The 17,420-nt window shown below is 41.8% G+C and overlaps 1 protein-coding gene across 1 annotated transcript in view; it reads left to right on the top strand.

The window, feature by feature from the left end:
• eng (endoglin) overlaps positions 1–17,420 on the top strand; it is a 50,669-nt gene that overhangs the window by 3,671 nt on the left and 29,578 nt on the right. Inside the window, exon 3 of the mRNA XM_071900893.2 lies at positions 10,305–10,447. Coding sequence (XP_071756994.1) covers positions 10,305–10,447 — 143 coding nt within the window. The remainder of the gene's footprint in view (positions 1–10,304; positions 10,448–17,420) is intronic.

Here is a 17,420-nt window from a genome sequence, read left to right as displayed (position 1 = left end):
TTGTGCTGTAGTGAGCCGGCCCTCCCTGCAGTCAGACTGGGTGGCAGGGAGACGCGACCACTTGTCGCTCCCTCAGACCGATTTCTATCTCCTTCAGTGTTATGCCCCTCCCAAATAACAATCCATTTCTGACCGCCGCGCTTTTCCTCTGTTTGAATACAGAGTGCAGTGTGGAGGAGACTCACTAGTGTGTTATGTTCCTCTCCTCTGTTGTTTGTCCCTAGAAGGTTTACACTAGATAACGCTTGATTTGGTATAAAGATGGTTCTAGCATGTTATGTGGCTTATGAATGATGTTGTGTGTTGTAATTTGTCTTTGGAAAAACCATGGCAATAGAATGGTGTGTAGTGTATGACTATTTTCAGTTTTGATTTGTGGTTATTATGATGTATGATGCTAATAAGGTATTCTCTTCCTATGAGAAGGCATATATCAAATCTGTGTAAAGCACATTTCGCTCACTCCGTAACAAATAATTCAATATACCCCATAATAAATAATTGGCTGTTATGCATTACCTAATGATAGCCTTATACGCTCATTTCAATCCTGAAAATATATCTACAAAATCTTATTTTCTTAGTTTTATTCCCACACAAGCAATCATTGTTTTTCTCTAAAGAGATTATTTTTCCCTAAGGAGATTTTTCTATTACTTTGCACTTTGAGCATTTGGGCCTGGTTATGGCATATTTTAAATGGCAAACAAACAGCAGCACTTCAACACTGCTTTAATTGTCATCTCAGTGGCAAACATTAAGAGCTCTATTTTCATGAATCAGTGGCATATGGCGCAAAGCACAGTGAACTGCGTACAGCGCAGGCACACAGGGCGTGACAACTGATGTTGATGAGGAATACATTATCAGTAGGTGTGGCAGATGCTGGTGTCGTCATGACAAATCAAATCACCTGTTTTCCTTCACACGTGCAGTGGCATGTCAGAGCGGTGGCGCTCTGACAATTTTGTGATGGAGAGAGCAGTCTGGAGCGGATCGGCCACAGAAGCTTCCCCCATGAGGAAACTGATGTCCTTGTGTGCGAGGTGCAGAACTGCCACGAGCAAATATTTAGCGCCTTAAATTAAATTAGATTGGGAGGAGAAAACACATTTGGTTACCGTGTTGCTCTGAACTTAGGAGAACCATTGCCGAATGTAGGAAACAGTTCCATGATATAAGCTGGAGAGCCAAACAGTAATTGGCGGCATCATAGTACATACTGACAGTTCTATGTTTGATGACAATCATTTAAAACCACTTCCACATGTGTATATAGTTAGTGTGTGTGTGTATATCGTTTTTTCCTGCTTGAGAGATTTACATCAATGTCAAATTGCCCAACATATCATCCACAGAAGCGGTAGGTAAGCTTTTAAATAGGATCTGTTCATGCATCACTTGATAAAGCCATGAAAATAGCACAGAACATGACTGTGGCCATGCGCATTGGCCATGCGCCGTTGACCTGGTCTGAGCAGACGGGTGGCGCAAACACAAACACATTTGCCATGTGCCATGCTCCATGCTCCATGCGCCGCCGAAAATAGAGCCCTAAGAGTGACAATAATGACTAAACTAGCAGTTTATCAGTTTAGCAGAAACTCTGTCTTCATCAGATACACTTCCAACCATGGGTGTCTCTTGGTGACTATGAGGTCTTGTGCCCGCTGGCCCAGGCTTGTCAGTGTGCAGTGGCATGAGCACTGAACGGCTCATTAGTAGTGGGTAAGATAAATGCCTCGACAGCATGGCGACCACTTGTGCCCATGTCAACATGCCTGCTGTCTGCTCAGATAAGGCATGGCATTATGTGCTCTTATCTCTGGATCCGTCGGCCCATGGTCGACCCAGGGGTCTGCACAAACAAAGGAAATGTACCTGTGTATTAGGACATAAATTGGAGGGAAAACTCTTGGTTGGCCAGATGACCTACCTATGAGTTTGGAAGGTGCTGAATGTGGAGGTTTCAGACACCCCTAGGACTGCTCCTAGGAGATCTAGCAAAATCGGAAATCGTTTAATTTCATCTCATATCACTTCATTTCACTATCATTTAATTCACTAGATAACAAAAGTAGGCTATTTCTTCTCTGATGAGGGTCCCCAATGTTCTCATGTCGTAATATTTTTGGCATGAAAAAGTCAATCAACCGTCACCGTGTTTCCATCTGTTCTATGTTCTGAAACACTTCATACCATTTTAAATACTAATTTGTTAATTGTCTAGTGGTCAGTGTTGTACAGTGTACTGTACCGTGCACAGTGCTGTATAATGGCAGAGCCCTCTTGATTCTGGGACTGGGTGGGTAACTTTCCTGTTGATTCAGGTGCCGCACCGGTCAATCTCTATTCAGAGAGCTGAAATCTCTCTCAAATGTCTGACTGTGTGTGTGTGTGTGTGTGTGTGTGTGTGTGTGTGTGTGTGTGTGTGTCTGTGTCTGTATCTGTTTCTGATTTGATGCTGAAGAGTACAGAATTTGAGAGAATTCCCACTGGATGTGAAGTAAAACTTTTCAGCTGTCATTTACATTAATTTGCTCTTATTACTGTGATATGTCAAAAAGTAGAATATGTGACTCAAAAAAGGGCCTTGAATTGTCTGACAGTTTTTTTCATCTGGTAATACAACTACAACAAACCCTAAAGTCAGGCTCAGGGTACTTAATAATCTTTTTATAGACTCTGGAGGGAATAAGGCCACACTTGTCGAACAATTGTCCCCACTCAAGACACTTCCATTACTTAAATGTGGAGACTGAAATGAAATCTTACACTGTGGGTAGGCACACATTATCTTGATCTCTGACTATTCAGAACTTTCTTAAGTTAACTCACTCCAAATGTGTTTAAAAAAATGCCAGAGCCTTCATTGCTATGCCACCCTCAAATTGGAGACCATTAATATTTACAGGCAAAATCAGTCAAGAAAAAAACGAGGTAATTTCTGTTGGTTCTATGAGAAGCATATGCTGTGCAAAGCTACATCAATCTTGAATGATTTGGAACAACCAGTGTGCAATGAATCTCTGAAGCCTTAATCTGCTTTGGTGGCACGTAGTTAGCATGAAGCTTGCTAAATTAGTCTGTACTTCCACAGACGGCGCAGCTAATTAGCACTCAGATGATTAATTTAGTTTTGCTAGTGCTCTTTCAGAATATTTCTTCATTTTGCAATAAATTAAATTCTTCACATTGGTGTAGAAATCTGAAGACACAAGACTAACAAGTGAAAACTAACTAGTTTTGCTAGTTTTGTCTGTGACGCTGACCAATATAACAGCTTAAAGTATCAAACCCAAGTACATCAATCATTCAGAATGTCCAATAATTCCCAGCATCTAGGCTAAACTGATGACAACTAGGGATGCAACGGTTTGAGCTTTTGATACAACAATTTTATACATAATTTATTATTACAGCACTAAGGATGAGGAAAATCAAATGAGTATTCTATAATTAATGGTTTTATTTTGGTCCAGCAAAACAAAGTCTGTACTCTATATTAAAAAGACATTTAAATATGGTGGAAAAAAGTGTTTTGCCTAGAATTCACAGTAGCTGCCTTTTGAAAAATTGGACTTAGTGTAATAGGTTAGTCTGTTACACCTAGCCTATACTTGGAAACCATTTACTCAGTACAGATGGGAATGAGCAAACAGGAACTAAATAATCAAATCAAATGTCTTCCGATTCATAACCCGCAATGACTAGAAGACACACTGATGAGAAGAAAAGCTGGAATACTTTAACTTTGTTTGGACTAGTTTACAGCCATTTTGGTGAGCTTTTTAAAGCGCAAAGTAATTGATGGACGCCGCAATACTCCCGTTCCTGCTTTGTTGACGTTGGCTTACGTTATACTGAAAGCCCGGCTCTTAACTCAACACTACTTTGTTGATTGTAAGTGACAATTTTATCCCCTACCAGCTTTACGTGTCATTAAGCAACTCACCACCAAGCTAAACATGTTTCAACTTCCTTTTACCTTGACTTGATCATGCATAGATGGATGGTGATCTCGGAATGTCTGGTATATATCAGATCACTTGAGAGTATTTGTGAGCATCAAGATGAAAAGATGATATATTTTTCATCCCTGTCTTCAAAACACTCCGCTGCCTGTCTACACAGAACAAGAACAACTCATACAAGCAAATTTGTCCGCATCAAAGAATGTGGAATGCCTAATGACTAGCAGCAGACAGGGCATGAAGTGAGTGAGTGAATGACTGAGTGAGTGAGCCATAGGCCTTCCATGCACCGTTGGACTTGTTGTTCCGTCGACTTCCGACATGATGAGACGACTGACAAATGGCTCCCAGAGGTGTAAACAGAGCTAGTGTGAAGACAAGCTGTCTCCAGACCAGCTATCACATCCTCAGTGCCTCTGCAGCAAACACTAGAGGCAAGACTCAACACGCAAACACACACACACACACACACACACACACACACACGCACACGCTCCCAGGCTATAAAACTGACAAGACTAATCAGCAATTGATAGAATTTGGGGACTTCAGGACTTATGAGAGGGAGGTGAGATGGTGAGGAAGCTAGTGTGTACTATGCAGTGCATAATGTGTAGTATGCAGGGGTGAGAGGCCAGGGGACAGTGCAGGCCCCTGCAGAGCACTGATAAGAGCTTGTTTACCTTCCTGTGGATGGTCAGGCCTCAGTCTGCAGTTGCGGAAACGCCGGGACAATAGGTGTGTGTGTGTGTGTGTGTGTGTGTGTGTGTGTGTGTGTTTAGCCGACAGAGACTTGAACCAGCCTTGAAGCCCCCCTTTCCCTTGCTCCCTCACGTCTCTCTCCTCTCCAACTAACTCTGATAGGAGCACGGACCCCTCCCTCCCCTTTCCCCTCATGACTCCGTCGCCCGACCCTGGACACAAACAGTTTACCCTACCCTGAGGGACCAAGGGAGACAGTTGGTCTTGATGCTCCCCTCTGCCAGGGTTTTCCCAGCTGGTTTTTTCCCCTCTCTCTTCCACAATACAGGCATACAGTGTAGCTTTGAGAGCCATAAGTCACGTCATTTTGCATTTCCACTTACATTTTAGGCATTTAGCTGATGCTCTTATTGAAGTTGATTAGCAATGAGAGTAACCATAGACCGGGCATGAAATTCAGCTTGCCTGCTCACCTGAGGCGAGTGAAAAGGGAACACTAGCTCAATCGGTGAGTGAAATTGGTGCTTTCACTGCTTCTCAGTCAGTTGCCTGTATTCTATTTCTTCTGGTCCATGAACAACACCAGCAGCAGCAGCACTAGGAACAAACCTCATCCAAAAATGAAATGTATCGATATTTTGCAAATGTACCACCACCACCTCCAGAGAAGAAACAGTGCTCCAAAAATTATGAAGGAAAAAAATAGTATGGGTGTTTGTGGAGAGCTGGAAGACCAGTAGGCACTGGCGATGTACAGATAAACTCACTTACCGTATTTCCTCTAATATTGGCCCGGGCCTTTATTTACCTCAACTGCAGAGGGTACCAGGCCTTTATTGGAAGCAGGCTTATATTAGAGACAGGCCTTTATTTCTAATTTCCTCTGTTTGATAAGTATATTTGCTCATATTTTAGTACGAAGCCTCCTTGTTTTCAGATCTGCTTCTGTTGGGGTACGTTAGGTAGACGTTTTCTTGTTACTGCAATGCATTACGATAATTACGGTAATCGACGACAGCACGCTCCAGAGACTTCCGCCGGCCGAGCCATCTTGTGGCACTTGTATGTTACTACAAACTACAGTTACATGTATAACAGGCGCCAGGAGTTTACCGGTATCCACCGTTGTTTGCATGTAAGATGAAGCTAACTGAAGCTAAAGTAGAATCTATACAGTTATATCATATCGCCGTTTATTTCGATGCGCGAGCTCAGTCCACCTGACAGCCCTCTGTTCTGTCGGCGGCATGGAGGTTTCGGTGCGCCGAGGGCTTACTGCCGACCATGGATGTATTAGCTGCCGACGCTTCGAGTTTCCCGGGGACACGGTTCCGGCCAGTGCCGATAGCTGGGCGCCGATTTGTTCCTGGTGATCCGGCCGAGATTTCGGCGGGGTCCCGACGCCGATGCGTCACCGGGTGTCCCCGATAGGTACGGGCCGTGGGCGCGGTGGAGAGGCAGCGGCGGAGAGAGGAGACGGACACGGTCCAGCCATATACTAGGTTTTGACCTAGTCTTGTTTCCTTTGTTTTTTTCCCCGGCCTGTATTTGGGGCCGGCCTTTATTTGTTCGTGTCGACCACGGCCCCGGCCATTATCGGAGACCCGGCTTTTAATTGGCCACTATTAGAGGAAATACGGTATATTCACTGTGTAGTTTTCAGCCTGCCAGTATAACTATAATATAATGTATATATTGCAATATGATGTATCATTTTAGCATGATCTGATTTGTCCAGGCTAGTATAAATTTCACTCTAGTAGTCAAAATCAAGATCAGGAAAAACTTAAGTGTCCCCAAGGGAACATTTGCCTTGGACTAGTCCAGTGGGTTTGTACCCAAAATCCTTAAGATCTACCTCTGACCATAGAATAAATTTAAATTCAACTGAGTGCACCAGTCGCTGGAGGGGGTGAGGCAGGCGATTGCTGAATGACAAATGGCGGTCTCATCTCAACTCTATCCTGCCTGTCCTCAACAACATCCACATAACACCTAAGCTTTAGGTTTGATCTCAGTTAAGTCACTCTGTTTTATTCCGGGGGGTGGAAAATGACGACACAGGGAGAAAAGATACTGTAGTCTTATTTTCTGGCCTACCTAACTACATTAAAAACCTTCAACTAAAATATTAACCAGAACTAGAAAATGTGATCATATTACATTCATCCTGACCCCCCTTCATTGGCTCCAAATTCATGCTAGGTCAGACTTTAAGGTGCTCCAGTAACAGCAAATGTGTTTCATCGTTCAGCTAAACATGTGTTTCCAATTTAATAGAATTGCCTGTTATGGCTGTGAATTTGTTCATATAGCTTTGTTATTTGTTGGTTATTATCAGTAGCCTATTTAGGCTTACAAATACCTTGATACACATTTTGTTGTAAGGTCTGTAACTACTTAAATTGACTCTTCAGCATGTATGCTGTCACGCATGCTTCCAACACACGTAGATTTTGATCATAGCAAAGAACAAATTCAGGTAGGAAAGGATTATGAAGAAAGGCTGAATGCTGAAATATTTGTGGAAATGATCATAAGTTTAAGAGTTTAAGATCAAATCTGATCATACACACATTTCATGAATGAGGCCCATTATTTGTCCCCTCAAATCCTAATGGATTCTTCTCATGGAATGGGAAATGGAGGGGACTGATAAAAGTAGATAAAGAGGAGAGGGAATGGAACTGTGCTTCTATACCTCATTTACCACTAAACCGCTTAGTGAGGCCATTGGCATTTCCTGGGTTAAGATGACAGAATGAATATGGTTTATATTCTATGGTGACTGGAAAACATATGCATGATCACACACATGCACACTGGCATGCATGTACACACACACACACGCACTTACACACTGAGTGTGATTTATACCAAGACCTCTCGAGCAACTGCAGTCATGGGCTGTTGGCTCTGTCTCAACAGAACAAGAGGCCAGTAACTTTATGGATATGGATATGGAGCAACACACAGGGCCAGAATAACAGGAAACCGGCCTTGACCTTCGGGTTAGGGGAGGAAGAGAGCGATGACAAAGAAGGAGGATGGCTCTCATCTTTGCAAAGAAAGCTACAGTCGATTGCACAGTCAAGGCAACAGTAAAGATGTTGTGCCACTAATTATGCAAACGCCCTCATGGCCAATCAGTACCAAATATATGTCCTTGATTTGACCTGCAAATATAGCACCTGCCTTGAGCCAATCAATGTAATTTTGGTTATACCAGAACGCAGTGTTGAGATGCATCATTTCCACAAGTTTAGTCAAAATTCAGTTAGCATCATCTAAGATATTGTGCATGACACATTGACAGACAAACAAATAATATAGCAACCCCTAGGGCTAATCGGTGTCATTTTAACAAGACTAATAATCTAACAGCCCCATGACATTGAATCTTGTGGAAGATTGAGAGTCTGCAATCTAACTCTCGCTGCACATTTTCACCCACCAAAAGTGGTGAACAGACCGACCGACCGACATTGGGATCCTTAAAGCCCCTGCTGGCGCTGCGCTAAAAAATGCCAAAATGCACTGGTGAGATGCATCATGTCCCCAAGTTTTGGCAAAATCTGATCAGTGGTGTCCCAGATATTGTGTATGGCACATGGAGAACAAACAAGCGGTGTAGTGACCCTCTTGGGTCAATGGATGTAATTCTGAAAATGCCAGAACGCAGTACAGATCAAGTTTTATCCAAATCCCATTAGCAGATATTGACCGATCAGATATATTGTGCATCACATATGGAGGGAATTAATGATTAAACAAACAGAAAGAGACCAATCCATAGTACTCTCCCTGATTTAATTGTGAGGACAATAAAAAAAAGAGGAAAAACAGGAGAAAGAGCTGATTTTGTAACCATTTGTAGCTCCCCCTCTTTTTCCCCCCCTCTTGTTCAATCTATTTATCTCTTTCTATCTCTTTCTCTCTGTCCCTTCTCCTTCATTGTGATAAAGACCTTGGTTGAGGCAATGTCATCACTAAACATTGCATCAACCAAGGTCTTCGTCACGATTAGTGCCCCATCTAAATATGGCACATCCTGTTGACCTTACAAACTTTGTAATTTCCTGTTAACCCTCTCCTCTCTCTTCCTTTCTTCTTCATCTCACTATTTTACTCCACATCTGCTCTCTATGAGGGATTATCCCTTGTTGAGTAAATAAACCTTTGTTTGCAAACCTAGTGGGGTTTTGAAGTGTATCCATTTTGATATCATAATTGCCATCTTTCCAAATGTGATTAATGCTGTTACTGAACAGATACCTGCTCTAGCTGATACTGTATTATCATATTCATACATTTTTCATATGTTTTGTTTACAAGAGCTATCTATGGAGTAATTGCCGTTGCTGAACTGCAATGGTTTTTCTTTAGCTTGGGGCTACATGATAATATCAACTTCTTTATAGTGGGGGCATGTCCATATTGTATTCAGCTTAGATCTGCCTGTCTGGTGATTAGGCACAGGATAGAGTAGATCCTGACTCTGATCCCATCAGAGCCCAATCTCCCAGTGTCTAGAGACAGACAGTCTGGGTTTAGGAGACTTTAAGGCCTGATCCCGAAGGCCTGGTCTCCACTGTACCTCTTAAGGAAGGAGGAAGTTTATTGGTGGAGAATATTTAGTGACAACCGACAAGGCAGAATACTCATAAACCTCAGCCATATGAGAGCACATGTACACATGCATACTCAGTCTTACCTACAGGCAATCCCCAACCTCCAAACCCACACACATACACGCACACACACGCTTAGCCCAGGTCAAACACGAGGCATTTGTACCCAACGACATTCACGACCGCACAGCCTCAGCTCCATTAATCCAGTCTCTGTGACAGATCCCCAGGTTAAACAGGAGCCTCCCAGCAGGGAGTAGAATGAGCAAACTTGATTGATGACTGCAGCCCAACACTCTGAGATGTCTGATAAATGTGACCCAGTAGATCCGTTTGTTAAACAATGTAGTCCTTCCCACACATTTAGCATCCCTAGCCTGATTAAGAGAACAGGGCAAAGCTTTCAGAATGACTAACAATAACTTTTAGCCCTCCCAGACAGCCTCAAAGCGAAGGATAAAAGAGTATTGAGGAGGTAGAACAGGAAACCAACACCCTATTGTAGGTCCATAGTGTGGACTGAGACATTGATTAACATTGATTTCAGACTTTGCATAATTGTAAGCTCTAGTAGTGGTAGCCTATGTGTGTGTTGTGATTGCTTGTGAGTATTGTGCTCTGATATTGTTATAAAATCTCTAATGTGTTCATAGGTTGTACATAACCTATGAACACATTAGAGGTTGTACATAACCTTTAGACTTAAAAATAAACAATTGACAATTGATATGAATACTTAATTCTCTACTCTAGTCGTTTACTCTCTGGGACCCAAATGTTGTGAGCAGTTTTGCTGCTCAAATGTAGGCAACATGTAGAGCAAAAGAAGCAGTGGGAGTTTGCTAAAGGTATAAGATCCTGTGTTTATATAAAAGTATTAGAAAGTAGACTACGTCCAAATTGTCCATTTGTTCTTGGGTTCCCCATTCAGTGATGTAGAGTTACCATATGTTTATACTATGTTTCTGACTCTGCATTTGCACTTTATTTCTTTCAGCCTCCAGTCAGACATGTGACCCAGTGGAGGTTCCTGACAACCCTTGGGTCCAGGTGAGGGAGATGCCCATTGGCTGTTGGACCAGCTTCCTCGGAGAGGACAAGACAGAGGTCCACATCCTTAACCTGCACTTCACCCCAATGGTAAGCAAGTACCATTAAGGCAAAGTGCTAATCGCAGCGGCACGGGTTTGAATCCGGCCCGTGCTGCATGTCATCCCCTCTGTCTGCCCTGTGTTTCCTGTCTCTCTCCACTGTGACCTGTAAAAACTGTCCAAATAAAGCAGAAATGACAAAAAAGAAAAGCTGGCAGAAGATGATGATGATGATGATGATGATGATGATGATGATGATGATGATGATAAGGAGACGGGTACAACAAAGAGGAAATGCCCCTATTGTGGGATTGCATTTTCATCTTTCAATTTGCATTAACAATTGAATAAAATGTACTGTAATAATGGTCCAGCTCTCAAGTCAATATTTTGTTATTGGCTCCCCAAGAACTAAATTGAATTGAAACCATATGACTGCAGAACTAGTGCATAAGTTAGCTTCCCCATATGGTGAAATGTAAACACAAGGAACATCTCCATCTCCAACATCTATCAGCCTAATAGCTAGCTAACCATTAACAGATGCCAGACATCACAGAAAGACTGGGTCTCCCGTCTGGCCACTTTTTTTTATACTAACCTTGCTTGTATACTAAGCTACTGCTAGCTGTGTATATAAAGAATACATTTTTTAGCTAAACAAACACATATAACCTAATTGTAGATTGCAGATTGGGTCACTTTAATTGTAAAATGTTTAGCATTAGGGAATGACACAGAAAACTAACTAGTAAACTCTTAATCTTTACGTTGTTATTGTTGTGTCAGATTATATTAGTAATTTCTTTGTCAGTGCACACTGCTTCTTTACTTCCTCTCTTTCTTCTTACTTAGGCTTCTTCCAGCACTATTTTCACATATATCTTATTCTAAACAACTTCTTTTTATTTATTCTCTCTTTTTATTTTGCAGTCTGTTGGTCTTTCTTTCTCATTTAGTGGGGGGTGGCGGTTGTGGGCAGGGGAGTAAACGAGTGTGCTATGTGCACCAGCCGAGACACCATCACAGGATGATACAGTACCCAAAGACACCTAACTGAATCCCTCACCTCTGTGAAATTAATGAAGGCACATTGAGGCCCCAAGGTCCTCTCCTACTTCTGAATGCTGTCATATATTTTCTCTTAAAGTCCACCAATAAGCAAAGCTGACTTAATGTGTGTACCTCATCGCACATATCCCATTGTACATATCCCCCGTGCATACAATCCATCATTAATTTGGTTTGAAAATAATAATTAATGAAATGTGCATATCCCCAAACATTTTTAGAAATGTAGTTGTCAAGTTACAGGAATACACCACAAAGACTCTTAGCAATGTAGCTAACCAGCAGAATTAGCACCTAAGACGGTGTGTGAAAATTGCACACTTGGTGAATGAGACAAATATTTCTATCACTACATACGACAAATCTCTCAGCTCTCAAGTTGATAAGTGTATGCTTACTTTTAAAAGATACTATGCTAGATGATGTTAATTTTGAGTCAGTGTGCTAACATTTGCAAAGCAGAAGATTTTGGTAGCATTCCTCTCCTCAAAGAGTGGGTAATTGGTTTTGATAAGTCTTTAGTCTCATGTAATTGACAGACATCAGAAGAAACATCTGTGTAATAACAAGATAAATTTAAAACATATGAGGGAAATGCTCCTTTAAGTCCTTTTATTAGGCTTCAAGTGAATTTATTTATATAGCCCTTCATCACAGAAGAGGCATATTCAAATGTGTTGTGCATGAGAACAAATATTCTTCAGTTGTTTTATAAAATGGGAAAGATGGTAGTAGATTTGAAGAGTGGAAGGGCTGGTGGGTGTTTGCGAAAGGAGTTTGGCTTGGGATCTGTGTGAGCCGATGGACATTCCACAGAGCTTGCATATCCTGTTCTCCTGTGGGACTGTGAGTGGATGTTTTACGAAATGAAAGAAGCAAGTGGACATAAGATTTCTTAACACAGCTCCCTTATCTGCCTTAGACTGTCTGTTTAGAACAGATTTTTCTTGTAAACACAGAGGAAGGGGAATGTCTTCATTTCTTGCCAAACTGTTCAGTTAGATGGGAGGCTTGCTCTTGCTTCCCTCTCCCTTTGTCCCTTTCTCATCACCTTCTTACCCATCCCTTTGTTTTTCATACTGATTTAAGGCCTGCCGGTGACAGTTGACTCTCACAGTTTGACAGTAGAGAGAAAAAGAGAGGGAAAGTCAAGGGGCGACGCAGGGCAGGAGAATTCAAAGGGAGGAGCTGCTTGTACAGGGCCCATTGATGTCACACACTGGCTTGGGTAGTCAGGGTCTTGGCACAAGGCCGAGACTGGACCAGCGGAGCCAACTCAAGTTAAGGGACAGAGCCAAAAGAATAACTGGAAACTGCATCAGCAAAGGTCCTCCAAAAAAATGCTCTCGAGAAAAAAAGTCTGAAAAGGAAAACAATTGTATCTTGAAAGCACAGGAACAAAAATAGCAAAGGTGAGTGATCAGGGTCAGCAACATTAATGTTTCAGAGTTCAGAATGAAAGAATGAAGTCACAGATGGACGAGGGGAGGGAAAGTAGAGAAAGCGACAGAGACAATTAACCTAGTTAGAGGAGAGTATTTAAGGGAAACGTCAATGAGTTCGTAGAAAATTATCTTTGTATGAATCACATTGAACTCGTAGGAAATGACATTCATTCATTTACTGTAAACGTATGCGTAACATGTTGTAAGAACACTTGGGGCGCCGTACAATGTGTTGCACCAACCAATCCAGACACCAAATAGCTATTTTCAGCTGGAAAATAACTGTCATTTCTGGTAGGACACTGTGTTTTACCAATTACAATTCCGAATGAGTCTTCCCATGATGAACATGACACATTTTATAATTAGTCTATGTTCTTTTCATAATACATGTATTTAGATGGCACTGAAGATAAAAAGCAAATGTCTTTCATCAAAATCTGATGTGATAGGCCAAGGACTAAGAATGATCACTCAGCTCTATCTGACACACACACACACACACACACACACGCACACACACGCACACACACACACGACTATATCTGTTGATCCCCAAGTTGTATTGACATGAGTGATAGCTTATTGGAAATTTTTGATGGATTTCATCATCTATATCTGTTGATCCGAAAGTCACATTGACATGAGTTATGGTTCGTCAGATTCAGGAAAGAGTTTCCTATCAATTGGTGATGTCATTTAAACCCCCCTTTCCTGATTGGCTTTATTTTGATTGTCTATATCTGTTGACTCCCAAGTTGCACTGAGATGTTTAATAGTTTATTTCTATAAATCCCAAACGTGCACTGACAGGAGTGATGGCTTGTCGGACTTAGGACAGAGCTTCTTATTGATTTTCTATTTCTACTGATTCCAAAGTCACGCTGACATGAGTGACGGCTCGTCGGACTCAGGACAGATTGTCCTATTGATTGGTGATGTCATTTGAGCCCCTCCCCATTTTCTGATAGGCTGTTTTTCACATTAAGATGTGTGACGGCAACAGAGTTCCCTGGTTGTTTCATGTAAGCCCCTCTCCCCTTTTGATTGTTTATATCTATTGCTTCTGAAACCACATTGAGGTGTGTGGCAGCTCATTGGACTCGAGAGAGAGTCTCCTGTTGGTTGGTGATGTCATTAATGACCTTCCCTCTTTCCTGATTGGCTGTTTTTCATTGTCTATGTCAATTGATATCAAAGTTGCATTAAGGATGACTATGATGAACCCAGTATGCAGGACTTCATCGATAAATGTATGAGCTAACAATTATGTGATGGGAACTGGATACATTGTTTTAAGTAACCTATAAACTGTATCAGGCGTTTGTATTTGGTTTCATAGAGGCAAATAGGTCGCAGCTTATCACAAATTAAGCTTGTGTTCTAGTCTGTGAGGGAAGCCAACCCCAGGTCACAATGGAATGAATTTTATTTTGGCCCCCTTGTCGATTGGCTCTGACAATTTCCTTTCTGCCAGACTAATTAGGAGTGGGTTCATCTCTGCATCAGACAAGGCAACAGATAGACGAGAAGAAAAGTTTGATGTGATTATGATGGACACTGCATAACACTGAAATATACAATAGCTTTAAAGGTTATATTCCCTCTTGCCTTTTATTCAAAGCAAGTAATTGACCATCATCATGATCAGAAAAAATAAGGCAACAGTAAACATGTTGTCCCTCAGAATGATGCAGACTTCTTCTGGGACAGTCAGTAACAAATGTGTCACCTTTTTTTGACCTGTAATTGTAGTGCCCCCTTTGGGCCAATCAGTGTAATTTTGAAAATGCTGGAACACAGTGAGATGCAACAGCCATCATGCAAAGCCAACTATGTAACTGTATATATGCGTGCGTGTGTGTGTGTGTGTGTGTGTGTGTGTGTGTGTGTGTGTGTGTCCATCTGTCCATTATAGGCTCTGTGCGTGAGCTTCTGCATCAAAATGCGTCTACAGTTTGTACGTAGGCAATTTGGTGTCTTGAAGTTTGTCAGTGGTCTCCTTACACCTGATTTGCTCCGCATGGGCCTGACAATTTCCACAGCTCTGGCTTGAGTTCATCACAGTTCTCTTGGATCACACACTGACAACAGCAGGTAGAAACAAGATTAATTTAATAATAGCGATTCACACTTTTTCCCCGCCATGCTCAGTGTCTCTCCAACAAAACCAGCTGCGAAAACAATCCACCTTCAAATAAGCAAGGCATTGGGAATATAACAGAATAAAGTGTTTGGAGTCAAAAGGTGTCACAGATGGATGGAAGCGTAAATTGGCACTAAAAATATGAATTTATTGGAATTGAGTTAGATTTGAAATGAAAAATCATGTCTCTGTTGGATGTCAGACTAATCATTCCTGGCTCAAAATGAAAGGGTTAACTCACTATGTGTCTAGATATTGCGATAAAAAAATTCATAACTTGGATATTACAGTTTTTGACAAATTTGTTGGTAAAATGAAGACAGAGAAGTTTGTACTTACCCATACTGTTTTGTGCTCTCCACTGTAATCTTCGATCCGTCAAACTGGCTGATTTGACTTTTTCTCATATATTTCCATACAGCCACAGAAATTGTGGCCAACCTGCCAACTTAACTAGCTTAATGACTCACCCTTAGCTGATCATTTACTTACAAGCCAATTTGTTTATTACATTTACAGATAATGTGTAATTTCTGATTATGTTAAAATGGCATGCTAGGTATCATATTGGGAAGCAAGGATAAATAGGCTTAAAATTACAATGACTAACACTAAGACAGTGAGCATTAGGAACATAAACAAACATACTTACATGTTTTTGCCATAGAGCACATACAATGAAAAAAACACAGGGGTAACACAAAATATTTGATTGAATTCCTGCTTTGGCAATTGAATCTACCGCCCCCAGGTCTGTGTGTGCACTTTGGCTGTGACACTGCAGAGAAACTCATCTATAGCATCACTCTACTCTGTAATCTAAGCATGTGTCCAGGGCACAGCCAGACAGATGGGAGACCCTGTAATCTTGACTGTGGTGGCTGAAGTACATGCTGGCTTACTAGCCCCCCAAGAAAATGTTGCCATTCATCATCCCAGTGATTCTCTGTGGGTGGGGCTAGTCGGTGGATATGTTTACCCAGCAGTCACCTGAAACCATAGGAGTGGATCTGGATGTAAGCCTCTCTCTGCCTACTGGGAGCTAAGTCACACAGCAGGAGAGATTTAGACCCTGCCTGGCTCTGCTAATGTTGGACTGATTAGTGGAGACCTGGCTTATCAAGGGAATGGACTGTTTACTTGTTTATACTTAAAAGACTTAAGCAGGTAGCCACAGGTGCTGGCAGGGACACAGTTTGGTGTGGATTAGTGTTTGTATATTATTGCTTTACCTATTACTAGGGATGCACCGATCCGATACTTGGCATCGGTATCGGGCCGATATTGGCCTAAAATGCTGGATCGGACATCGGTGGCAGCTAACGTTATAATCCGATCCGATCCGATCCAGAGCAATCAGTTCGAGCCCCCGGAGTAATAAACGGGCGTAGTCGCCTGCCGTAAAACATGCCTGAGTTTGCACGTGACGTGACACGAGTGAGTGAAGAAGTTGGAAAAAGAAAGCCAGCGTGCAGGCAATGTGCTGATGTAAACATGTCAGCGGTTGGGAATTATTTTAGCCACAAAGGGATGCTAGATGGCTATGCCATTACTAGCGTCCCAAAGATCTTTATCCAACTCACTTTACCAAGAACTTCATCTGGCGACGCCTTCCAAACGCCTGCTCCTTAGCTCAAACTTACATCGAGTGTCCTTGGGCTTAGTATCATGTACACGCCACCATAAAGGTTTCAATTAAGTCTTCCGTTTTCACAAAACGAAGCTTTTTGGAGATGGGGGCTAAAGCTAATGCTACCGCGCTGATGACGCTGACGCGACCTGTGCGTGCGTCAGCGTCAGTGACTGTCAACACTGTCAGTGAACGGAGGAGCAGGCTGACAGCAGAGAGAGGTGAGATGCTTCTGCTTCTGAAGAAAAACCTGCCTCTTGTCCTTAAGTGATTAAAACTAGACTAGACTTGGCACACACTGGATGTTATGCCCAGAAAAAGCCTATGTGTAGCAGTATTTTTTCTGTCAGTTATTCACACTAAAGAAGAGGAAAAAAAATATAAGCAAAGGCTGTATGGTTGTTTCAATATTGTTTTGTAGCAGTATGCACTGGTCAGTTTATTGCTCTTTTGCACTTTTGTGAGTTTTTTTGCACTGTATCCCTATATTGCAGCAATCTTTTATATATCCTAGGAACTGTCATTCCTATTTTGGTCAGTTCTTTTGCCCTGCTGCTTTTCTTTTTTTTAACAATAAAATTATTGTTCCCATGTTATTTACATGTTGTATGCAGCTGTGTAATTACAGAAGAAAAAAAGGGGTCAATATCGGATCGGTACTCGGTATCGGTTGATACTCAAAATTCTGGTATCGTTATCGGATCGGCAGTAAAAAAACGGTATCGTGCAT

This window comes from Centroberyx gerrardi, chromosome 2 (assembly GCF_048128805.1).
Source record: "Centroberyx gerrardi isolate f3 chromosome 2, fCenGer3.hap1.cur.20231027, whole genome shotgun sequence".
In the NCBI taxonomy this organism is placed as follows: Eukaryota; Metazoa; Chordata; class Actinopteri; order Beryciformes; family Berycidae; genus Centroberyx; species Centroberyx gerrardi.
Note: the sequence above shows the minus strand (reverse complement) of the source record. Positions and strands in the feature narration are given on the sequence as shown.